Source organism: Penicillium argentinense, assembly GCF_028826775.1.
Source record: "Penicillium argentinense strain IBT 30761 chromosome Unknown utg000002l_segment0_segment0, whole genome shotgun sequence".
Classification (NCBI taxonomy): Eukaryota; Fungi; Ascomycota; class Eurotiomycetes; order Eurotiales; family Aspergillaceae; genus Penicillium; species Penicillium argentinense.
In genome coordinates this window covers 3,472,168-3,495,602 of record NW_026622661.1, presented here as the reverse complement: position 1 = coordinate 3,495,602, position 23,435 = coordinate 3,472,168, and the positions used below count along the sequence as shown (strand labels likewise).

General features: G+C 54.3%; 10 protein-coding genes across 10 annotated transcripts; 7 read left to right on the top strand and 3 right to left on the bottom strand.

Annotated features, from left to right (window-relative positions):
- Positions 1-1,649: 1,649 nt before the first annotated feature.
- On the top strand, positions 1,650-2,768 carry N7532_002120 (uncharacterized protein; the record flags this gene model as incomplete). Its single annotated transcript, XM_056614614.1, has 1 exon — positions 1,650-2,768. One exon carries the CDS (start codon positions 1,650-1,652, stop codon positions 2,766-2,768), a length of 1,119 nt encoding a protein of 372 aa, XP_056479655.1.
- A 565-nt stretch (positions 2,769-3,333) lies between these two features.
- N7532_002119 (uncharacterized protein) lies at positions 3,334-5,289 on the bottom strand (the record flags this gene model as incomplete). The annotated part of the gene is made up of 4 exons (XM_056614613.1): positions 3,334-4,707; positions 4,775-5,013; positions 5,075-5,183; positions 5,239-5,289. 4 exons carry the CDS (start codon positions 5,287-5,289, stop codon positions 3,334-3,336), a joined length of 1,773 nt encoding a protein of 590 aa, XP_056479654.1.
- Positions 5,290-5,935: 646 nt separating this feature from the next.
- N7532_002118 (IscS subfamily cysteine desulfurase) lies at positions 5,936-7,697 on the bottom strand (the record flags this gene model as incomplete). Its single annotated transcript, XM_056614612.1, has 2 exons — positions 5,936-6,358; positions 6,594-7,697. The coding sequence occupies 2 exons, from the start codon at positions 7,695-7,697 to the stop codon at positions 5,936-5,938; spliced, it is 1,527 nt and encodes a 508-aa protein (XP_056479653.1).
- An 817-nt stretch (positions 7,698-8,514) lies between these two features.
- N7532_002117 (amphiphysin) lies at positions 8,515-9,953 on the top strand (the record flags this gene model as incomplete). Its single annotated transcript, XM_056614611.1, has 3 exons — positions 8,515-8,698; positions 8,837-9,862; positions 9,931-9,953. 3 exons carry the CDS (start codon positions 8,515-8,517, stop codon positions 9,951-9,953), a joined length of 1,233 nt encoding a protein of 410 aa, XP_056479652.1.
- A 250-nt stretch (positions 9,954-10,203) lies between these two features.
- N7532_002116 (carbohydrate esterase family 9 protein) lies at positions 10,204-11,669 on the top strand (the record flags this gene model as incomplete). Its single annotated transcript, XM_056614610.1, has 3 exons — positions 10,204-10,563; positions 10,627-11,348; positions 11,411-11,669. The coding sequence occupies 3 exons, from the start codon at positions 10,204-10,206 to the stop codon at positions 11,667-11,669; spliced, it is 1,341 nt and encodes a 446-aa protein (XP_056479651.1).
- Positions 11,670-12,289: 620 nt separating this feature from the next.
- preB (alpha-factor pheromone receptor STE2) lies at positions 12,290-13,408 on the bottom strand (the record flags this gene model as incomplete). Its single annotated transcript, XM_056614609.1, has 1 exon — positions 12,290-13,408. The coding sequence occupies one exon, from the start codon at positions 13,406-13,408 to the stop codon at positions 12,290-12,292; it is 1,119 nt and encodes a 372-aa protein (XP_056479650.1).
- A 1,203-nt stretch (positions 13,409-14,611) lies between these two features.
- N7532_002114 (NADH:flavin oxidoreductase/NADH oxidase) lies at positions 14,612-15,940 on the top strand (the record flags this gene model as incomplete). The annotated part of the gene is made up of 2 exons (XM_056614608.1): positions 14,612-14,782; positions 14,843-15,940. The coding sequence occupies 2 exons, from the start codon at positions 14,612-14,614 to the stop codon at positions 15,938-15,940; spliced, it is 1,269 nt and encodes a 422-aa protein (XP_056479649.1).
- A 2,180-nt stretch (positions 15,941-18,120) lies between these two features.
- On the top strand, positions 18,121-19,633 carry N7532_002113 (indoleamine 2,3-dioxygenase; the record flags this gene model as incomplete). The annotated part of the gene is made up of 2 exons (XM_056614607.1): positions 18,121-18,411; positions 18,479-19,633. 2 exons carry the CDS (start codon positions 18,121-18,123, stop codon positions 19,631-19,633), a joined length of 1,446 nt encoding a protein of 481 aa, XP_056479648.1.
- Positions 19,634-20,285: 652 nt separating this feature from the next.
- N7532_002112 (uncharacterized protein) lies at positions 20,286-20,883 on the top strand (the record flags this gene model as incomplete). The annotated part of the gene is made up of 2 exons (XM_056614606.1): positions 20,286-20,390; positions 20,452-20,883. The coding sequence occupies 2 exons, from the start codon at positions 20,286-20,288 to the stop codon at positions 20,881-20,883; spliced, it is 537 nt and encodes a 178-aa protein (XP_056479647.1).
- Positions 20,884-21,976: 1,093 nt separating this feature from the next.
- Positions 21,977-22,585, top strand: N7532_002111 (uncharacterized protein; the record flags this gene model as incomplete). The annotated part of the gene is made up of 2 exons (XM_056614605.1): positions 21,977-22,095; positions 22,162-22,585. 2 exons carry the CDS (start codon positions 21,977-21,979, stop codon positions 22,583-22,585), a joined length of 543 nt encoding a protein of 180 aa, XP_056479646.1.
- Between the last annotated feature and the right edge of the window lie 850 nt (positions 22,586-23,435).

Genomic DNA, 23,435 nt, shown 5'->3' with positions numbered 1-23,435 from the left:
GCTAGGCCTCACGCTACCGCCCGAACCCAATCAGCAATCTCCACCGCTGAAACCTGCAACTGTTGCGCTGCTTCATTCCACATTCCATGCTTCCTGGCTGGGCGACGGGGGAAAGTTGAAATATCGGCCATCTCGGCTCGTTCAGCTAGTTCTGCGTCTGCGGCAATGGTTTGACATAGGCTGGATGTCAGAGCCAGGCTGGGAGGGGGACGAGAGAAAACTCCGAGGGTCCCATACCTTAAAGGCTTACTCTGTGGGAGTAGCTCCGAGTCCCGGAGTCCCACAGGGCGGCCTGCACCGCACATCAAGGGACAAGATCTGAATCAGGGTCTTTTGTCCACTTCGACCGGCGGTCAGAGGTCAGCTGACCTGCCGCCGTCCTTCATTTCAGTCGGTGCCAAGCTCGCTTAGTCAGAGGCTTCTCTTTCGCCACGGCAGGTAAGGCTGGGCTTCATTTGGGGCAGGACTGTGGCTGGAGGCGGGTGTCTCACCTCCATGTCTCATGTTTCTGATCCATTGTGCGCTGGTCCGCGGTTCCAGCAGCCACTATTCCTGGTGGATACACAGATTGACTACTAGTATTGCTGCTGACTTGACACTATGTGACTAGTGGTCTGTATCCTCAGTCTCCTATTATTCTATTCTGACTACACGCATTCTACAATCATACATCCTCTCAACTTCCCTCACGCTGTAGAGGTAGTTAGCATTTCACTGCCTCTCCCGCTTACTTAAGCTGTAATTTCCCGGCCCGACCTTGATCCGAGGTCCAGACCGCGCGCCCAGGCACCTCCCGCCCCTGATTGGCTGCCGGTGTGGACCGCGTGTTGTCTGCCCGCTGCAGTCCGATGTACCTGTCCTCCCTCCGAGCACAGAATACTAGTCCGCACTCAACGAGTTTCCCAGCTCCATGCAAGGTAGAAGGGCTGAAACCGCGAGCCCTACATTTAATAGATCAGCCGTTCGATCGCATTGCGATCCCATTCACTTGAACCCATTCACTGAGGTCCCCCAAGCCCACCGTCCCCCACCTGCCTAGTCCTGTGCTCCGTAGTTGCACGAACACGCTCAGGCCCCGTGACTTCGGCCCCCCGTGCTCCTCATTTCCCAGGAGATCCAGTCTCTCCTCTTTTCATCGTCTTTCATCCATCCGATCCGATCTCGACGGACTCGCCGCCATCCATCCTCTAACCATGATCGCTCACTGCCCGTGATCCGATCCCACACTCGTTATTCTCCTCGCGCCTTTCTTCGGTTCTTTGTTGATTTCCACTTCTTTACGACCCAGCGTTGACGCTCACGACTTGACGCCGATTGAGCCCTCACTCTTTTCCCTTTGTCTTCCGTCCCATCTCACAGCTCCTTTGCTCGCACCGTTGACCGGTCGCCCTGTTGATATTTCCCCCTCTCCTCGCCAATCCGATTCCCTTCTCCCGCCATCATGCTCGACTCTGTTGATTCCTCCTTCTCGTTCCTCGGTAAGATCTCTCATCCCATCCATGCCATAGCTGCCTGGCACCGTCGCTGATGATGTTCTCTTCGGCAATCCAACAGAGGGCTTCTCTCCATCCCGTTCCCTTTTCAAGCGTTGCAAATCATGCGGACCTGCCCCGACTTGTCCATCCTGCCCGTCCGGGCAGATCTGTACCATGACGACCCAGACTTGCGACTCCTGCTCAGAAACCAAGTGCATTGATGATGGCAGCTCAAGTTCAGGCCCGCCCCCATCAAGCGGACCGAATGTCGGTGCCATCGCGGGTGGTGTCATTGGCGGCGTGGCTGCCATCGTTCTCCTGCTCTTCTTGATCTGGTGGTTCGTCATCCGCAAGCGACGAAACCAGGAAGGCGACGAAAAGAACAACGAATTTGCGGCTCAGCGCGCCGAACGCAAGTCCACTGGTGGTAACTCCATCGCATCCACCGTTCTCACTCGTGCCTCGAATGTCATTCAAATCGCCTACATCCCTGGTGTCACCAACCGATCCCCACCCGAGACCCCAGCTTCACTTGTTCCCCCAGTTCCCCCGCTTCCCGGCGCTGCTCCCGACCAGCACTTCTTCATGCCCGGCGACCTGCGAGACTCCTCCTGGACCACCACGACCGGCCACCAGAGCATGTCCCCCACCCTCCGGAGCAGTGTTGCAACCACCATCTACCGCAACGATGCTATCGTCAGCGCCATCCCGGCACAGCAGATCTCACGCTCTCGCGCCAACATCGTCAGTGTGCACAACACCTCCCCTGATGCCGACAATGCACCCGCTCAGCCTGTTCCTGTAATGATCACCCCGAAAGATGCGCCCGCCGTCCCCGCTATCACGCAATCACAGCTTGCCAAGGCGGAGGCTATGAAGGGTAACAGTTCGATCGTGGCTCGCCAGGTTGTCGCCAAACCAGTGATGGTCCGTGGTGCGTCGGTCAAGAAGAAGGACGGTAAAAACTCAACAGATGCCAGCTCCAAGGATGAGCAATCACAGAAGCCCAATACGGCTGGTTCGGGCACCAGCAGCCAACAATTCGACCATCAAACCTCCACGTTCGACGGGAACTCGTCGGATGAAGAAGAGGAAGATGATACGCGGCCTTCGTCTGCCTCCCATTCCAATGGAGCGAATGTCACTTCTCCCCGTGAGGATTCATCCAAGGGTGCAGGTCCATTCCACGACCACGCCAGCACCGAGGCCCACAGCTCCAGCCTCAACGACCGGACAACCACGCCGCCCCCACGCGTGCAAAGTCCTTTTTCGGATGCGAATGAGGTTAAATGAGCGAGTATGGTACCTTGACCAAAGGGGCGTACTGGATTCACACTTTGTTATTTTATTCTTTTCATCTTTGTTACATCTTTTTCTCTTCGTTGTACGTATGATTCCTGCTTGGTATATCTATTGGGCGTCAGTTCGTTATTCGTGGGTGCGCTGTACAGCGAGATGGCACTTGCGGAAGCGGAGCAGTCAAAATCAAGTCACTCTCCTTGATGATTCAATTCAACATATTTTCCACTATCAATTCAAATAAGGTACTTGAGTATACCTAGAGAATTAATCGCACGGATACATTAAACTCAATTTTTTAAAATTCGGAACACGTGCGCCAACCGTTGATATTTGCAGTGATCTACTGTAGATTGGGCCAGACTCATCGGATCGACAGATATATCTGTGATCTATCGACTCCAAACAATCCAGGCGTCTTGGCATGACGCCACGCCACACATTTGAGTACGGTGTCACACTCGCAAGCTATCAACTGTCTGTGGACGCTGTATGCCACATGAAAAGCCAGAAATGAAAAAGAGGGTATCTACAAGTCAAGTCACTTCACACATTCCTATCAAGCCCCCTCCAGTCCCATTCCACGTCCGATCTTGCGAATGAGCGCTCGCTTGAGGAAGGCTTCTCGAGCAAGACCTCGCGTGTGTCGCGACCAGGAGTCGACGCCAATCACACCGCGAACCAAAGCTGCCTGGAGCGCATACAGAGCAGCCTGAAGCCCTTGTTCCTCCGCGACCAGATCGTAAAGTTGCTTGCCCACCACCGTGGGAGCGACCAAGACCTCATCGATTGGAGGTAGACCCAATGGACCCTCTGAGGATCCAGCTGCGGCTGAAGTAGATGGCGCAGAGGCTGACACAGACGTGGAGCGAGTTTGAGCATCAGCGATGGTGGCGTCGGCGCGGTGAATGCATTGTTGCAAGATGCCGGTGTTGGATTGGAGGGATGCATGGAGCGAATTCAGCGCTGTCACTTCGCCTTGCAGTGTGGCCATGGCGGCGTGTAGGGATCGCGATTGGGAGACCAATGATTGGGCTGCGGTATCAGACTGCGCCGCATGAGCGTGGAGAGTCTCGGCAAGAGTCTTGGACACGGCATGAAGCAAGGCATCCTTTTCAGGGTTCGGCGGGATTGGGGGTGCTGGACCCGCTGGCGTGAAGGATGGCAGTTCGAGCTCAAAAGGCGAGGTGAGAAGGTCTGGAGTTTCTTTCTTAGGCGCCGGCGTTGCTGGGGGTGGTCGCTGTTGGAAGCCTTGTGGGTGGGGTGAATGTTGGGGATAAGGTGGCCCAACTGGTGGTTGCTGCTGTGGCGGCGGACGGGGTTGGTATCCCAAATATTGCGCTTGTGGTGCCTGGACCTGGGGGCGATAGGGTGATTGTTGGACCGATTTTGGGGATCCGAATTGTCCTGTCTGAGGGAATGTCCCCTGATAAGCAGAACCAGCGCCTGGACTCACCGGTCCGCTACCACTTGTATTGTATGTTGCCGGGCCATGCGGCGATTGAGGTGGAATTGGTTGAGCCATGGCATGTGAAATGGAGGGTTGCGGGGCGATATGATGCGCTTTATTTGCCAAGCTAGCCATGGGGAGTAATCCTGACGGAGAAGCTTGTCTGTAATCATACTGCTTTGGAGGAAGAGGAGGAAGTGCTGGAGGAGATTGATATCGTTCTACCTGTTGCGCTGGCGGGTGATGAGCTTCGTTCCCTGCTCCAACCTTTGGCGGCAGCTGCGGAGGAGCATTCGCCGGTGGAGCTGGGCTTTGCTGCTTATTCCCTGTTGTTGGTTGTCCCATTCCAGATGGCAGAGGCGGTAGCGGCGGTGGTGTTGGTGTCTCCTGTGGTTGCGGGGGCAATTGTTGACGGTATCGGACAGGGGGTTCCTTAGCAAACACTTCTCGGAGGATCAAGAGTAGATCGGAAATTGTTGACCTCTGAAGATGTTACATGGTCAGTCTTTCGTCCGCAATTTGCAGGACACCTTGGAAATTGACAACTCACATCCCAAGCCTCGGCCCAATGCGCCAGATAGTGGTGATACACCCGCCCCTCCAGCGTAACATGTTGCCCAACGCGCACAGTCATCTCCTGCGTTGGCGTTACGTAGACTATTGGAGGTTCTCGCGGATAGGTGTTTGGGATCCAGATCGCGACTGGAAATCGGTAGGTTGAGCCGCGGAAGACAACAGGTAACGTGCCCACGAGGTGGAGGAGCAAGGCCGAGAACCCGTTCTCGTAAGCTGGGTGGGAAACAGGTTGTCAGGAGAGGTATCAAGCGATGCATTGGCTTGCAGCACTCACTGTAGACATCGGTACGAGGCGAGAGTGAAGGGTACTGGGCGAGCGCATTGACAACATCGTGATAGGCACGATTGGGATCGTGGTAGGTCTGCTTCGGGTCGTAATGGTCCTGGAAAAGTCAGACGCCTGTGCCTCCAATCCATCCCATTCGATCGAGTACACACCTTTGTTAGGACCGAGTACAGCCAGGTGAGCGTCCGCTGGGGGACCGCCATGGTGGGGAGGCTGAATGTTGAGAGGGAAGGGTTGAGTCGCCGCGCTGGTCCTCCGCACCGCTTCCCCGCAACGGTCTTGGCTCGCTCGGCTCAGCAGTTTTGCGCCAGTCGTCCCAGATATTGTTGGTCGCCGCTTCATATTTTCGAGGTAATTTTGAATTTGATCATGATGTGGTCCTTGAAAATTATTACTGGGCACATACTCCAAATCTTATCAAGTTATTCAAGGTCGAGATATATTGTACCACATATAACACTCACGGCATCATGTGCATCATATATATCTCGTCCTTTAGTGGTATATGGGTGGGCCATCCAACATCGAAATTGTGACATGACATCACATATGAATGGCAACAAAAGGCCAAATATTCATACAATGCATACGCCGCCGGTAGGCATCCATCGCATCGTGAATTGATTCTTATGTCGCTTACTACGTAAAAGACTGAACCATCCTAAAGCAGCAAAACAATACTGGGGATGATCAACGGTTTTTGATGGTACTAATTAATGAAGGGAGTATTTGCATTCTGTACATCGGATTGTTGTTACACCAGAAACTGAACGCCGCCCGAAGGAGAACTTCTGTTTATCTCCAGCGAAAGTGAATTATTGCCAGGAAATTTAAACGTGGAAAAAAAGATCAGTGTTGGCTCCACTCGATTGTGTTCAGGTCGATACCTTCCTGCACCAGCTCCCAAAGTGGGCTCAGCTCGCGCAGGAACTGCACACGCTCCTTGACAGCCTTCAGGACGTAGTCAATCTCCGCATCACTGGTAAATCGACCAATACCGAAACGGATACTGCTGTGAGCGCTCTCATCGCTGCTGCCAAGCGCGCGCAGAACGTAGCTGGGTTCCAGCGAAGCAGAGGTACAAGCACTACCTGAGGAAAGAGCAATGTCCTTCAGGGCCATCAGGAGGGACTCGCCCTCAATATAGGCGAAGGAGATGTTGACACAACCCGGGTAGTGGGCCTTGGGGTCACCGTTCAAAGTGGTGTGCTCCATGCCCAGGAGACCCTCGGACAGGCGCTTCGAGAGACGCTCAATGTGCTTAGTGTCGTACTATAAATTTATTAGCATTGCTCTCACGTAGCCATCTGCGATCATTTTAAATGGAAAAATAGGAGAAACCCTAATCATTACCCCTGCGTTGGCGTCAACGGCCCCGGACATCATCCCTCGAGGGGATGGAGCTACCGTCTAGGGCCTCTTCCAATCGAAATGCAGTGCATAATCATGAAAGGTGATGCTGGAAAAAAAGGGGAGAAAGGGGAGGGGGATATGAGAAAGATCTTACCTCCATGTCCTGCGAAGCCAGTCGGCATGCTTCACCAAAACCGACAATCAGATGCGGGGCGAGAGTTCCGCTACGCAGACCTCTCTCCTGACCACCACCGGTGATGATGGGATCCAGGCGGACACGAGGACGACGGCGAACGTAGCAAGCACCGATACCCTTGGGTCCGTAGATCTTGTGGCTCGAGATGGACATCAAATCGATATTCAACTTGTTCACATCGAGCGGGATCTTACCGACGGCCTGAGCAGCGTCGGTATGGAAGAAGACCTTCTTGGAGCGGCACAGGCGGCCAATCTCCTCCAAGGGCTGGATCACACCAATCTCGTTGTTAACCGCCATGATACTGACAATGGCGGTCTCCGGCCGAATCGTGGCCTCGAGATCTTCCATGCGAATCAGACCGTTGTTCTGCACGGGCAGGTAGGTGACCTCAAAGCCCTCGTCCTGCAGGTGGCGGCAGCTATCAAGCACGCACTTGTGCTCAGTCTGAGTTGTGATGATGTGCTTCTTCTTGCCAGAACGTCCAAAGAAACGGGCCACACCCTTCAAGCTCATGTTGTTACTCTCCGTGGCACCGCTGGTGAAGATGATCTCCTTGGGGTCGGCTCCAATCAGCGTGGCGAGATGCTCACGGGCCTGCTCCACGGCCTTCTCCGATTCCCATCCGTAGGCGTGTGTGCGCGAGTGCGGGTTTCCATAGATGCCGGTGAGATAAGGGAGCATCGCGTCGAGAACACGGGGGTCCAGCGGGGTGGTAGCCTGCATATCGAGGTAGATGGGACGAGTGCCTTGGTCCATCACGGTCGCTTGCTTGAGGATGCCGGCGGACGGGCTCATGGCGGCGTCACCCGAAGTAGGAGCGCCGGGGAGGTCGACATTCTGGGGCGCGATGCCAGCCTGTTTCATGAAAGATTTCTGCTCCTCCTTGATGGCGGTATCGACGTTGACCTGAGCTTGACCGGCCTTGGTCTTGGTGACATAAGAGCGAGCGCCGGGGACAGTGGCGAAGATCTGGCGGGGGGCAATCCAGGCGCCGCGGGTAGGCAGACGCCTTTGACAGACTCGAGACGCGTGTCTCCAGGCAGCAGGGGCGGAAGACATGATGGTTGATGATGAATACAGGTAGAGGGAGGAAAGCGTCCTGGGGATAATCCTCGCGGGCGGTGGCATTTCCCGGTAGCTCGGGAATTTCCCGATCGGGCGACGGAGGGGGTTTCTCCGAGGCATCGCAAGTATATGAAGGACAAACACGCAGACTTTTTGTCGGACTAGATTCCAAGTGACATTCACAGGGGCAAAGAGGACGACTCCTGAAAATTCCGTAGCAGGCGGCCCCTCCATCCCTACCACCTACCCAAAACCAGCAGACCTCAGGCAGTCCTACAGCATCCGGCGTTGATCGTCCCCACTCGCGGACGGTGAACAGGTTCGCGCCCAAATGATCACGCTTTCTCCTGCAAGTTGCGCGCGGTCGATCCGCCATTTTGCGGGTAGGGCTGTCTCCATGTGGTGGCTGATCGTAGGTCGTACGTTAGTATAAGTAGCTATACTACTAATAGAGGAACACTGTCTTTCTTGGGCTAGTATGATCTCTAGGTAGAAGTGCTAGCCCAGCTGGCCCAGCTGGCCCGGGATAGCCGGGCACGCCGTAACGCTGATGCCTTGTCTCCGTCGCCCGATCCGTGACCAGGAAATAGTAGTCACGATCAATCGTAGCTCCCTGATACGCTAGCACTAGCAAACTCAGCCATGCGCCACATTCAGGCGGCCTTGGAACCGATGAGGTACAGCCACACCGTCGCAGTGAGCAAGTCTTATGTCATAGGTGAAGCGAAAGTTGGGAACGGAAGGACCAGCGAGCCCCCGCCCTTGGCGTCTTCTCCCTCTGCATCTCCCCAGTCCACAATCCCCCGTGGCCATGAGTTTCAAGGGCTTCCAGAAGAGCATCGTGCGTGCGCCGCAGCAGTTCAAGGTCAAATTCAACATCGGCGAGCACTCCAAGGATGCCGTGTATAGCGACGCCGAACGCCGCTTCCAGGAGCTCGAGAAGGAGACTAAGAAGCTGCACGATGAATCCAAGAAGTATTTTGACGCTATCAACGGTACGTCCTGCTCATCCCGGCGATCCCGGATTCCCCCAAAGGCCTGGTGAGGTCTGGTGTTCGGGGGCCAGGATTGCCGCACCAAAATTCACCCTCCAAGAGCGCGCCCACAGACGGGCTGACCGCATTGTCCGACAGGCATGCTAAGCCACCAAATCGAATTCTCTAAAGCAATCGCCGAACTCTACAAGCCCATTTCCGGCCGGGCGTCGGATCCCAATTCTTACCAATTCGAAGGTAACCCCGAAGGTATCCAGGCCTGTGAGGACTATGAGACGATCGTCCGGGAGCTGCAGGAAGCGTTGGCCCCCGAACTCGAGATGATCGAGAGCCGGGTGATCAGCCCCGCGGACCAGCTGCTGGAGGTGATCAAGGTGATCCGCAAGGTGGCCGTCAAACGCGACCATAAGAAGCTCGACTTTGATCGTCACAATGCCTCACTCAAGAAGCTGCAAGAGAAGAAGGACAAGAACATCAAGGACGAAAAGGCGCTCTACAAGGCGGAGAGTGAGGTCGAACAAGCGACTCAGGAATTTAACTACTACAATGACCTGCTGAAGGAGGAGCTGCCGAAACTGTTCACCCTCGAGGCCGAGTTCATCCGCCCGCTGTTCCAGTCCTTTTACTACATGCAACTCAACGTCTTCTACACCCTACACGAGAAGATGCAAGCCATGAATATCGGCTACTTTAACCTCCAGCTCGACGTGGAAGAGGCATTTGAGCAGAAGCGGGGCGACGTGCAGGAGCGCGCCGAGGCCTTGATGATTGTGCACTTTAAGACCAAGGGACTTGGCCGTTCGGGCTCCAAGGCCGGCTCGCTCAAGGCCGCCGAAAGCAAGAGCACTCTGGGCCGTGGGCGATCCACATCGACTGCCGACGAGAACCCTCCTCCTCCCTATTCCTCTTCTGGTGTCACTCCCAGCCCAACAGGAAGCTTCTCCTCGGCGGCCAAGAGCAAGCCGGCGCCTCCTCCCCCGAGGGTGAAGCCCGCCCACCTCAGCAAGCCGGTCGAAAAGGTGACCGCGCTGTACGACTACGAGGCTCAAGCACACGGCGACCTCGGATTTTCGGCCGGCGATGTGATCGAGATTGTTCATCGGACCGACAACCAGAACGAGTGGTGGACCGGCCGGGTCGATGGCCGGGAGGGTCAATTCCCTGGTAAGTGTTTGCTATTCTCTTCTCTACTCCCATTCTCTGTAATCATTGCTAACGCCTTTCTTCTCCAGCCAACTACGTGCAGTTGCATTAGCATGGATGCGTTTACGTCTTCAATCGGTTTTGTCTTTTCTCTTATGATTCTCTTTAGCTCCGGCGCATAATGGTACCCATAGAGCGTTTGTGTAAATAACCTTCGTTTTCACTTTGCTCCACCTTATCAAACTGGTCATCGTCGATGCTACGTCGGGCCTCGGCGTGGGAGACCGTGCAGTACAATGTTAAGAAGCTCGTCCCTCCCCTTGATTGCATTTGACCATCTCCGTAAACCTGCTCTCAATACCATGTCTCATCTCATCCACCTTGTAAATGCACGCCTCGTCGACGGCGATCAGCTGGTTTCCAAGTCTCTGTGGATTGACTCCATCGCCGGAGTCTTCATCCCCCCGCCTCTGCCCGACCCCGCCTCATCAGTTGCAGCTGCAACGAGCATCGATCTTCAAGGTCGCATCGTGTCCCCCGGATTCATCGACCTGCAAATCAACGGCGCCTATGGCTTCGATTTCTCAGAAGATGCTACCGAAGAGGTCGAGGGAAAGTCCTACACGCAGAGATACCGTGATGTGCGGCGGAAACTCATCGCTACGGGGACGACGAGTTTCTTACCGACAATGACAAGCCAGCTACCGCAGCGATATCATCGAGTGAGTGACAATGGGGACTACCTAATGAGGTTTCACAGGGGGTAGTTAACACTTGTCCCTTAGAATTTGCCTTTATTAGGACCTTCCAAATCTCGCGACCCCTTTGATGGAGCCGAATCTCTTGGTGCTCACTGCGAGGGTCCATTCTTTGCCCATAATCGTATGGGAGTTCATCTTCCTGACGCTATCATCTCGTCTGGAAAAACTAGTGAGCCAACGCACGTGTTCGAAACATATGGAATGAATAACCTTTTCGATGAGAGCTATTCGTTCGATGGCTCAATCTCCTCCAATGTCCGCATGATCACAATGGCGCCAGAGAGACCCGGTGCTCTCGATACAATCACAGAGCTCAGCCAGAAGGGTATCGTGATGTGTATCGGCCATATGGCAGCCGACTATAAACAAGCGCGTGCGGGCATCGAAGTTGGCGCAACGATGATCACCCACCTGTACAATCAGATGAATCCTCTTCACCATCGCGGACCGGGTCCACTGGGAATTCTCGGCGGAGCAGGGGATATCAACCCCGAGACCGAGGCAAAGATTCTAGGAGAGGGGACTTCTAACACTCGTCCTTACTTCGGCATCATTGCGGATGGACATCATGTTCACCCAGCCAGTGTTCGATTAGCACACCTGATGCATCCAGATGGTCTTATACTGGTGACTGATGCTTTACTCCTGCTGGGAGATGAAGATGGGACGATCGACTGGCTGACGAGGCGTCTGACTAAAAAGGGGATTTCGGTGACACTGGAGGGTACCGACATCATCGCAGGGAGGTATGTATTAAATTTAAATATCGATGGATCGCGCATGCACGAATACTCACATATAAATGTAGCTGCGTGACTCTGCTGCAATGTATCAATAACTTCCGCAAATGGACAGGTGCTTCCATACCGGCTACGCTACAAGCCGTGACTTCTAGACCTGCAGCAGTCCTGAAGCTGGGCCATGTCAAGGGAACCCTGCAGGCTGGGGCTGACGCTGATTTTGTCGTACTAAGTGAGAATCATGTACCTGGTCAACCGGCATCTGACCTGGTAGTTGACGAAGTATGGAACTTTGGGACAAAGGTTTTTGATCGAAACACATCATAGCAATATGCTACACCAAGGTTGAGGGATAAATGTCCCATACTTTAGCAGGTATACTTTCAACACACAGTGTTTATATGGCTAGACTTGTAGATCCTACCATAGGTGTCTATTGGGCTCACAGGCTATCAGTAGTACAACAAATTTCAGCTTGATTCAGAGTCTATATGACAGTTGTGCTGGTTTTTGCGATAGAAAGATGCAGGAAATGCAAACACGGCGTTTTGATTCCATGTACAATCAAAAGTCTCCGGCGACAATAAGACCCAGGACGTGAGGCGCAGTTCGACCAGAAATCCTATAATTACAACAGAAAAGAGTGAAGTAGAAGGAGAAAGTTGTGATAATCAAAGCAAGACAAAGAATAGATATACAAGATCACATACGATCTTGAAGCCGGAACGAAATCGTCATCAACGAAATAGTGTGGAGAATGAAAGGTAAACTGCAGCTAAAGTATTTGAATCCTGCCCGAAAGTTGACACCCGAAGTGAAATGGGGACAAAGGCCTGCATTTGCATCTTGAGGCCTGAAAAAAACCTTACGACTCCTGCTATGTCGACAGAGCCGATTCGAAATAGAAAGAACACATCGCAGTTGAAAGAAAACCGTCGTGTCCTGATTCAGACAACGGAATGCTCCCGGCGGATGCTGTTAATGCAAATATCATGCTCGACAGCAATCCCAAAAGGAGCTTCAGATTCCTCAGAACGCTTACTCGCAGGATGGGCCGCGTAGCATAGGGTCTCTGCCGCGCTGCTGGGGGTCATGGAAGTGGACATGTTCCTGCTGGGAAGAGATCCCTTGATTGTGCTGTCGACTCCAAATGCCAGTGCTTTCCAGAGGTTGCGACGAGGAGAGCTTGCCGAGCCGGGGCCTCGCTGCTCAAGAGCAGCGGTAGCCCACAGAGATGACAGAGGCAGAGAAATTGTGACCAGGGTCAAGACGTTAGTCTGGAGTTCTGGAACGGTGACCCGGTATTGCAGGATGGAGAAGATGGCCGGGATGGTCATCGTCTGACAACCACAAACAAAAATGACTTTCATAGGGCCAAAGTCGCGCACTCCGAGCCGGTTTCGCTGTCGAATGGCATATCCCAGCTTGGTCACAAAGATGGCACAAAAGAAGCAGATGCTCGTAGTGATGACGTTGCTGGTGGCGCTTTCTAGCCACCAGATACTATCCATGTAATCGATATTCAAGATGTAGATGCAGTTCATGATCATCCATCCGAATCGAAAACCGATCGGCACAAGGGCCACCAAGATGGAAAGACCGAGGAGAACCACTCGACACCGCCGACGTAGCGTCGCGCAGACTACCTGAGTCTGCAGCACCAGTGAGATCTCGATGCAGACGACCAACAGCGTGCTGAACACCGTTGTAAAAATCGACACCACATATGCCCCAGTCTCTACCGCTGAATAATCGTATGTGAAGTAGGGGTAAATCTTTTCAAAACCGGTGTCGAAATGTAGGACGCCGAAGAAGAGGCGGATAATGTTGAACAGCAACGCCAGGGAATTGAGGGTGAACACAGCCGAGCCGCGCTTCTCTTGCCGGGTGAGAAGAAGGAGAATGACGAACAGCACGAGCGATGCCCCGAGCTGGGAGCCATAGTTGATGCAGATGCGGACGTTGTACTGGACAAAGGAATCGAGCTCGACCAAGGGAACCACCAGGGGCAAGCCATCAGCCCGACGGATGGTGATATTCTGCTGATAAGGATCGAAGTTGTCCATGACGTGTGCGGGTGCTGTATGAGAGACTCAATTGAAAACCGGATGCTGAAGACGATGGTTGGAAAGAGACAGAACCCGGCTTCAAGTTGACGCGTATAAGAGCTGGCCGCATGGTCTCTGCCAGGCAATCACTGAGAGTATTCGGATTCACGATGAGGGCTGGAGAGTAACATAATGAGGCAGCCGAAACAAACAATACTAGTAGTGGTCGGAATGCGAGGTGCGGGCGGAGGGTGAAGTCGAACAGGGGGGAGGACAATGCTACGAGCGGGAAGAACAATACTAAGGCCGAGACAAAGAAGGGCCCAGGTCGCACTCGAGACTTGGGCCCTTCGCGGCATCGCATCCGGCGAGTTATGCGAGTCTCGCGGTCACCAAAGTTTGCCATTTAGAATTGGGTGCCATGTCTTGCTCGTGGAGGTTGGCCAGTTCGGCTGCGTTGCGGATGGTGTATCTTGTAGATGAGGATGTCTTGTATGACCGAGTGGCGAGGTCATGGCCGCTCGCGATTCGTGCCAGACACGCTGACACGCTAGGCCTGGACGGGTCCGCAGTGACAGGTGCTGGACGAGAGATATCCAGTGAATTATGGACTTGAATTGACGTTGTTGGCGGATGGAGACCATCTCAAGTGAAGCAGTTAGTTAGCGCTCGGCGAGAGGCCTGAGGCCGCCACGGACTACACTAATGTACTCGCATGGGACCTCACATCTTCAATCCCATTTATACGCTTAGTCTCTTCCCTGGGGCACAGTGTCCATTCTCTATGGCTGCACTGATCTATTTGATATTGGCCATCACCTACCCCAACCCATCCTACCCCATTAGATAGACATACTATGCTTTGGTGGAGTCGGTGGAGCTCGGGGAGGAATTGGGCCGAGCGACTCGGAGACTTTCGATGGCGAAACGCAGTCACCCATCGTAGACATACTAGCACCTAAGGAACCTGGCACTGAATACATGGGCAATTGAGATTAAAGTGCTGACAAACACACCAAAATACCCCATCAGCTCCGGAGATCTCTCCGAATTGGAGCGGCATTGGAAATCAACGCGTCGCCATCGGGGTAAGTATACAGGTGCGGGCGCGGGAAAATCTTTTCGGGGCTTAGAAATCACCCAGTATAAATAGTGCATATCTCGACAAGATCAGTCGGAAATTGGAATTGTAGCAGATAGAATCCTTGGAGGTAATACACCATGACTTGGCCCGATGTTTCTGTTGCGCCCGCCCCGGGCATCTCCTACTTCACGCCTGCGCAGTCGCCCCCTGCTGGCACCGCCCGCGACCCTCAAACCAGCGGCAAGCCCATTCCGACGCTCTTCAAGCCCCTGACTATCCGTGGCCACACCTTCCAGAACCGCCTGGGCGTGAGTTTTCCCATCTATTGGCTCCCAGATTTTGCGAATTCGACACTAAACATTGAGTAGGTGGCTCCCATGTGCCAGTACAGCGCCGAAGATGGCCATATGACCGCCTGGCACATCGCCCACTACGGCGGCATTGCTCAGCGTGGCCCCGGTATGATCATCATCGAGGCCACTGGTGTTGTCCCGGAGGGCCGCATTACCCCTGGCTGTGTGGGTCTGTGGAAGGACTCCCAGATCGCACCGCTGAAGCAGGTCGTCGAGTTCGCCCACAGCCAGGGCCAGAAGATTGGTATCCAGCTGGCTCATGCTGGCCGCAAGGCCTCCACGGTTCCTCCGTGGTTGGGGGGTGTGACCGCGACCAACGCGGTGGGTGGCTGGACGGAGAATGTCAAGGCCCCGAGTGCTATCCCCTTCGCCGAGGGTGACATTGTTCCCAGGGCTATGACCAAGGAGGACATTCAAGAGGTGAAGGATGCCTGGGTGGCCGCGGTCGAGCGTGCTGTCGCTGCTGGTGTCGACTTTATTGAAATTCACAACGCCCATGGCTATCTGCTGTCATCCTTCCTCAGCCCCTCGTCCAACCAGCGCACCGACGAGTATGGTGGTAGCTTCGAGAATCGCATTCGTTTGTCCTTGGAGATATCTCAGTTGACTCGTGACACTGTAGGCCCGAATATGCCGGTCTTCCTGCGTGTCTCTGCCACCGACTGGCTGGAGACCAGCCTGCCCGAGGAGAAGGGGTGGAAGCTGGAGGACACGGTTGAGTTTGCCCGGGCTCTTGCCAACCAGGGGGCCATCGACCTGATCGACGTCAGCACTGGTGGTGTGCATGCCGCTCAGAAAGTGACGTCGGGCGTTGGCTTCCAGGTGCCCTTCGCTAAGGCTGTCAAGGCGGCCATTGGCAACAAGATGCTGGTCTCCGCCGTGGGCACCATCAACGACGGTACTCTGGCTGAGAAGATCCTCAACGAAGACGACATAGATCTTATCCTGGTCGGCCGGGCCTTCCAACGTGATAGTGGTCTGGCCTGGGCCTTTGCCAAGGACTTGGACGTGGAGATCGCCATGGCGGCTCAGATCCGCTGGGGCTTCACCAGCTTCCGCAATGCGTCGGAGTACATCCAGCCGAACTCGATCAAGGCGTCCATCTTTGACTAGACGACGATATGAACTGCATAGCATATAGACTTGGGAGTACGGTAGAAAATGCACGATTTGACGATTTCCACACATCCTTTTCACTCACTACGTAAGGCTTGTTACTATACGAGTAGCTCCATGTCGCTTAAGGTCTAGGTGGTTGTAATTTCGGGAAAGGAACCCTCGGCAGCTGGGGAATCTCCGAGGAAACTGAAATGATGAAGGACCTAAGGCCCCTTCAGCTTGCAAGTTCGGGTCCAGCGTGCCGCCCGTCATCGGAACATGTACGTACGACCCCGCAGCTAGTACCTTTCGGATTCTCTTTCTCACAATTGATCACGGTTGATCAACCAGGCAGCACGGATAAATGGGATAAATGCTCTATCCTCGTCCTAACAAGGATCGAGCTGAATCTTTAGTTCCGTTCCTCATCTGGGTTATTATCTACAAGGCTTCCCCTTCGACTCTGCACTGCATACTTCTAATATGATACTAGGACTTGGACTTTTACGGGAAACCGGAGGCTTAATGTTATGATCATGGTAAATGATTATTTTCCGCGAGGATAATTCTTGAGTTTTCATTCTGTGCCACATTCTACGCCTGGAAATAAGCGGGAAAGAGTTCCCGAAACTCCCTTAGGGTGCGAACTAGTGCACTTCCCAGAATATAGTTGAATTTGAGTGCAATTTAGAGGACATCCCGTATCTCCCCATCGTGGCAACCGCATATCCCTGTACATCCAAAGAAATTAAACCACATGCGCCCGATTAAATTTCCTTTTAGAATACCCTGTCTTCAACTCCGACCACGAAATTGCGTGGTGGGTGGTGGTTTACTCGCAGGGCCAGCCAATTCTGTATACTCCGGATGGCTGCTATACTGCACCTAACTACCTTACATAAGCCGTACCAAACATCGCCACTTTTCGATTTGCACCTTTCTCGTCCCTTTCCGTCGTGGGTGGGCGGTGGCTGCGGGGCAGTGCGGACGCAGCGTGTCCGGCCTCCAGTGCGGGCATTTGTTTCGGTGTTCCTGCTGGCACGGATGTCTTATTGACGCTCGTCCGTGTTCGCAGAGCCCCCCGGGTTCTGCACCTCAGAACAAGCTCAGGGTTGACGTTGACCCCGGATGCGCATGATCGCCCCTCAGGTTTAGCGAAGTGAGGGCGATTGCGGTGGGGCTCGGCCGTACCAGGGTTGCGAGGCGGCACACACGCAGAAAGAAGGCCTTTCACCGGCTTCCGAATCATTCTCTAGCTCTGGCACTAGCAGGGACCTGTATCGCCTGCACTCGGCCTAAAATCCTGCACGCGGGCTCTCGGATGCATGGGCCCCCATTCCTGATGGGGTTTGATGGAGCCGATATAAAGTCTCGCCGCAGAGCCCTCTAAATGACCCCCAATGCTCTCACAGTATTCTCCCCGTCCACCCCTTTAAACCACCCATCTCACCGGGTCATGGCGGACACCACGCAATCCCCCTCCTATATCGGACCGCGGGCTAGCCTCGAGGCGTTACCCGCCAGTAGTCCGTAGATCCAACCGAGTCAACTCGGGTCCTGGCTGGAGTTGATCGCGTGCTTAGAAATGCGCCCCGGTAACTCTTTACGTGCTCGGGCAATTCGCCGGGCCAGAGGCACCCCAGAATACGCCGAAAACTCTGCGGGCGATCAGAACCGGGGGGCGTAGCAAACTCGGCGCAGCGTTATAAACATTTCAAGTCCCCCCTCTCGTCCCCTAGCGTTTTCTGCAGAACGAAGACTATTTCATATTCCCGAGTTCGTACCAATTTTCAACCCGGAGTTGCTCCGTTCGCATCCGACAATTTAGCCTTCCGGGGTATTGGCTGTCATCCTCTCCGCCACCCGCCTGTCGCTGGTCTGGGGACCTTTGCATCCTGTTCCTGACATTCCCCTTACCACAACTCCGCTTGCAACCACCGACCTCAGCAGTCTGCTTGTGTATATTCTGTACATGGCTTGCGTGAGGCTGTCAATACTTCACACATAGTATCCTAATACGCGACATTGACGGGGTCGGAGTTCTGATCCGGGTGCGCCGCGAGGCACCAGTCGCCCTATCCTCATATACCCTGGGGACACGTGCTCACCTGCCAGCAGTGTTTTTTGGACCACTGCGGTTTTCCGGCACGTCGTCGTTTTTCTCCTTCGTTGCACCGTCAAATCCATCCTGCAAAATGCTTCCGCCGATCCCTCGTATCGAGGACTACGGTATTTCAGCGGAAAATGGCTTCCTGCCTCCAGAGCCGCCGCTGGAGATCCTGCCGGACCCGTACTACGCCAAATGGGAGACTGTTGTGGCTAACCTGCAGCCGCTGCTGCTGAGCAAGCGGGTTCGAGCCGTGGTGGACACCATGCCCATTCTCGCGACAGACCATCTCGAAACAGATGCCGAATGGCGTCGAGCCTACGTCGTGCTGGTCTTTATGCTGCATGGCTACATCTGGGGCGGTGATAAGCCTGCCGAGGTAAGCTAAGAGCTGTTATGTGTCGCGAATGAAGAGAGTGTCTCATACTGACATCGTTTTGTTTCAGATAGTCCCACCGCAGCTCACCGTGCCACTGCTCCAAGTCTGTGAGCGACTTGAACTCCCGCCTGTCGCGACTTATGCCGGAGTCTGCCTCTGGAATTATCGATCGATCTTCCCGGACGAGCCTACCGATGATCTCGACAACCTTGCATGCCTGCAGACCTTCACGGGCTCGCTCGACGAACAGTGGTTCTTCCTGGTCTCGATCGCCTTGGAGGCACGTGGTGCACCGTCGATCCCTCTGATGCTGCAGGCGATCAGCGCTGCGCGTCGGGGCGAGACCCCTGTCGTGACCGAGTGCCTGCAGCAGCTCGCAGAGATCCTCGACGGCTTCACTGCCCTGCTCACCCGCATGTATGACAACTGCGATCCCTACGTCTTCTACAACCGCATCCGCCCGTACCTAGCCGGCAGCAAGAACATGGCTGATGCGGGTCTCCCCAATGGTGTGCTGTACGACGATGGCCAGTCGACTCCCCAGTATCGGCAGTACGGCGGTGGCAGCAATGCGCAAAGCTCGATCATCCAATTCTTTGATATCGTCCTTGGCGTGGAGCATCGTCCGACTGGGGTGACTCGCAATGACCAAGCCTCCGCGAATACCAATGAGAGTCCCCGCCCCCGCCACGGCTTTATCCATGAGATGCGCGAGTACATGCCTGGCCCTCACCGTCGGTTCTTGGGTGATGTCGAATCGGTCGCCAACATTCGCGCGTATGTCGAGGCCCATCGCTCCAACTCGGCCCTGTGCGTGGCCTACGATGCCTGCCTGTCGATGCTGCGGGTGATGCGCGACAAGCATATTCAGATCGTCTCTCGCTACATCATTGTTCAGTCCCGCGGTGCTCGCAATGCATCCCAGCCGATGGAGCCAAACCAGCCAGCCGCCACAAATCTTGCTACTGCGGCGCCCAAGGACAACAAGAAGCTTCGAGGCACAGGTGGCACCGCCCTCATCCCTTTCCTGAAGCAAGCTCGGGATGAGACGGGGGAGCCAGCCATCGACTCGTGGGCCCAGCGACTTCTCAGCGGTTCCCTCGATAAGAAATCGGCCGCTCTCAGCAAGGTGGGCGAACACCCGGATGGCAACCTCGAAGTCGTTGGTCTCTGTGGGACCTGGACGGCGGATGATTATGAAGGTGGAATCTGCCACTGGTAAACGGTGTGGATTGGATGGTTTTTCTGTTGTTTTCGAGTACTATCTGAGCGTTCACATGCATCTGGGTCGGGATTTTTACCAATCTACATTTATGGATTGAGGGTTATGGCTTCAAAATGGCGTCAAAGGTTCAGTTTACCCTTCCGGTAAGGGTTCAGGTTTATCAACGGTTTATTTGTCAGTGAGTTCCTAGTCGCATCTCGACTCCTGGGATAGACAGCGGCCATCCTTTGTGATGTGCACAATTTCATCATCGATACCGAATGATCCTCCCCCTATCTCCCCACGAGACGGAGTCCCAACGCCTCTGTGGCTGGATCCACCGTAGACTAGAATCTTCTGTCCTTCTTTGGCTTCCAATAATCCAGGTACTGGGCCTGGCTTTCATGACGAATTTCCGCGTGGCTTGACTTGTCACGTGGTGTGACATCAATCGATGATGTCATCGATGATGGTTGTTTGCACGGAGTGAAGCAAAGCTTGGAAAATAGGCGGCCACGACGGACTATATATATTGCCGGTTGTTCCAAGACAAGTTTCATTCTCAACTCTGCAGTCTCCAAAATATTGACTTCACGTCCCCATCAACTCTTTCGATCTTCGATCTATCATCCACTTCATCACAACTACATCTTCCATCCACACCATCAACATGGCCGACAACGGCAACTCTTCCACCCTTGGCTCCATTGCCAACTCTGCCACCGGCATGGCTCAGCGTGCCTATGGTGCCGTGACCGGCGACTCTTCCACTCAGGTAATACGCCTCTCTGACCTTCTCATTACTCTTGAAGTGAATTCAGACTAACATCCTCTAGAACAAGGGTGAAGCCACCCAGGAGCAGGCCAAGGCCCAGGACGAGGCCTCCCACACCACTGCCAAGTTGGGTCCTGTCTCTGCCGACCCCAATACCGGTGCCGTCGCCCACGATGACCAAAACCGCTCCACCGGCTGGTGGGACCAGACCATGGGCTCTACCAAGGAGGCCGTTGGCAACGCCATCGGCAACGAGAACCTGCGCCGCGCGGGTGTCGAGCAGAACGCCGCCGGCAAGGAACAGGAGGCCAAGGGTCAGCTGAAGGATTGGGGCAGCGGTATCCAGAACCGTGCCCAGGGTGCACTTGGCAGCATCGGTGCTGCGGTCAGCGGTGACCGTGAGGAAGAACAGAAGTGGCGCGATATCCACGATGAGGGCAAGGTCCGCCAGCGTGGTGCCGAGGCCGATATGGCTAAGAAGCAGGGCGCATGAATACACTTCTAATGTGCCCTGATTCCCACTCTTTTCCCTTCTTGCTGCCCAGCGGGTTTCGGCTTGTTTTATTGTCACGATTTATGAATTCCTCACCAGATTACGATAGCGAATAGCAATTGACGTCTGCCGCCGTTTTTAACGTTTGTGGAATCATTAAATATGGAATTAATCCACGTAGGTGCTGTGCTTGAAGATCATGATTGGCTTTAATACACCCTGTTTATCATAATCGATGCTGCACCATACACACAATGCAGCTCACTTGTACTGTACCGCTACCACGCGACAGAGAAACAAGGGCACTGTTGCAGTCAGGCTGGCTGGAATCGCCTACTAGTCCTCACCAATAGTTGGTTTCTTTAGTATTTATCAGGACGAAGCTTTTTGAATTGCTCTGTCACATCACGAATAGAAACCTTGCTCGCTGCTCGTGCACCGCATCCACACGATTCACATAGCAGCCTGGTTCACCAATTGAGAAAATTGAGATCCTTCCAAATGTGAAGTCCTAGGTCATTGTCCTTGCACTAGTGTACGGACGGTCGATGACTTGAGTCCGTTGTAACACTAGACAGCTATTCTGGTGGATACCATAATATAGAGCCAATTGCCCTCTATACAAAACGTACCCTAAGGTAGTAGTAAACTTTCTACTTCAGATCTAATCTGGATCTACAGTAGATCAAAGAGCTAGTATCGACATCTGCGGCATGATGGACTACCGTAACTTAACGTTGACAAGGGATCGGACCGTACTGACGATGGAAGACTCGAGCAAACCTAGCTAGGTAAGGTTGGGGCGTGACGTGCATCTCGTCCCCCGCTCGCGCATCTGATCTTGCTGGTCCGAGGTCCACTCACTCTCACTCCCTCCAGGCCTAGACGTCCCCAGCCCGTCCAATCGGTCAGTCCCAGGGCTCAATGCAACAAGGGATAACGGGCTTCCCAAGCGAGCTGATCGACCGAAGAATCCGGGCAGATCGATGGCCAAGAGGGGTCAAGCATTTGATATAGCTGCTGACCCCAGGTTTTTTGGTCCTTATCAGTCTCCCACTTCGCCTCTTCCAATTCATTCTACAGAGCTAAGAAGATGAAGTTCACAGCGGTGCTTCTCTGCCTCGTCGGTGCTGCTTGGGGCGCGGAGCCTCAACGGCGAGACACTACCACCAGCGAGAGCGGATTCAATATTGCCTCGCTATCCAGCGAACTGTGCGATTCCGTGACTCGTTGCTTTTATCTCGTACCAGCCCATCACTAACGCTCTGGTGTATACAGTGCACATATCACCGCCAATGCCACCTCCGGGGCGAATTTCGCCAACATCTCGCCGCCGCCAAAATCCCTCATCGGCGAGATCATCTCGGTGGTCCCCATGACGGTGATCTGGGAGCTCATCGATCCACAATCGCGCAGCTCGCTTGCCAGCGAGTTCAGCGCCGGTACGACGCCGACCTGGTACGGCAGTCTTCCGTCCGACGTGAAGAGCTACATGTCCGTTGTGCGATCCCAGATCAAGGCAGGCGTGCTGACCCAGACGACGACCCCGACGACCGGCACGAACGGTGCCTCGCAAACGGAGGCCGCGCAAGCCACTGGCGCGACGTCGACCTCGAGCGGACTGGCACCGGCGCAGGCGACCGGATTGACCGCGTCGGTGGTCGGGGCCTTGAGCGTTCTCGGGTTGGCCCTAGCGTTGTAGGCGGGTTGATGGGGTTTCTGCGCTAGCGGGTGAGCTGCAGACAAGCTGCACGCCGCAGCCTGTTTGGGGGACTGGCGGTCCACTGGTTGGTCGCGAGGGGCCTGCTGGTCACCGTGGGGCTGTACCACATTCGCGGGTTGTGTACTAGCACATACTTCAGCTGGAGGGTCACTTTTTTTTCTTTTCTTTTTTTTTCCTTTTGCATTTCTACTTTTTGGTCTGGATCAAATCCAGTTGCAGATAGACGACGCGACGAGACATGATATCAAGACATTTGTTTCACCCAATTTCATATTTCCATAAGATGCGACTGTGACTTAAGGTCGAATACTTCCACCGCCTGAAAATGCGGTTCCTGCTTTTGTTTCCAGGGGTGCATCGGCCGTGGCGCAAACCTCCACTTCCCCTCATTTTTCAGCCTCGGCCACTTCTTGTTCCTTTTCATCAGTCCACTACTACATACCGTTCTCGATGTTCCAGGCAATCCGGCCGGTTCTCACATTCCGCTATCTCGCCATCCGCCGAATATATATTAACTGCCGAATATAGATTAACTGCAGGCAAGACTCCACCAAATGTCACGATCTTCGCGATCGCGAGTCGTGCCGCTGATCGCTACTCAACCCATCGTCCAGCTCCGGCGTCACATGGAGTCGTCGGTCCGAGTTGACAGCCCGATGAACCACTGAGCAGGCGGCGCACGCCACTAGCCCCTCCGCTAGTACACGCAGAAGAGGCTGCCCACACGAACGAAAGAACGAGGCGAGTCCCAGCCGGCCCCAATAAAGGGTCCGATCGCCCGGCCAGTCGATCTTTTACTGTTTTGATGCTGCTTTGATGTGGTCCGGGG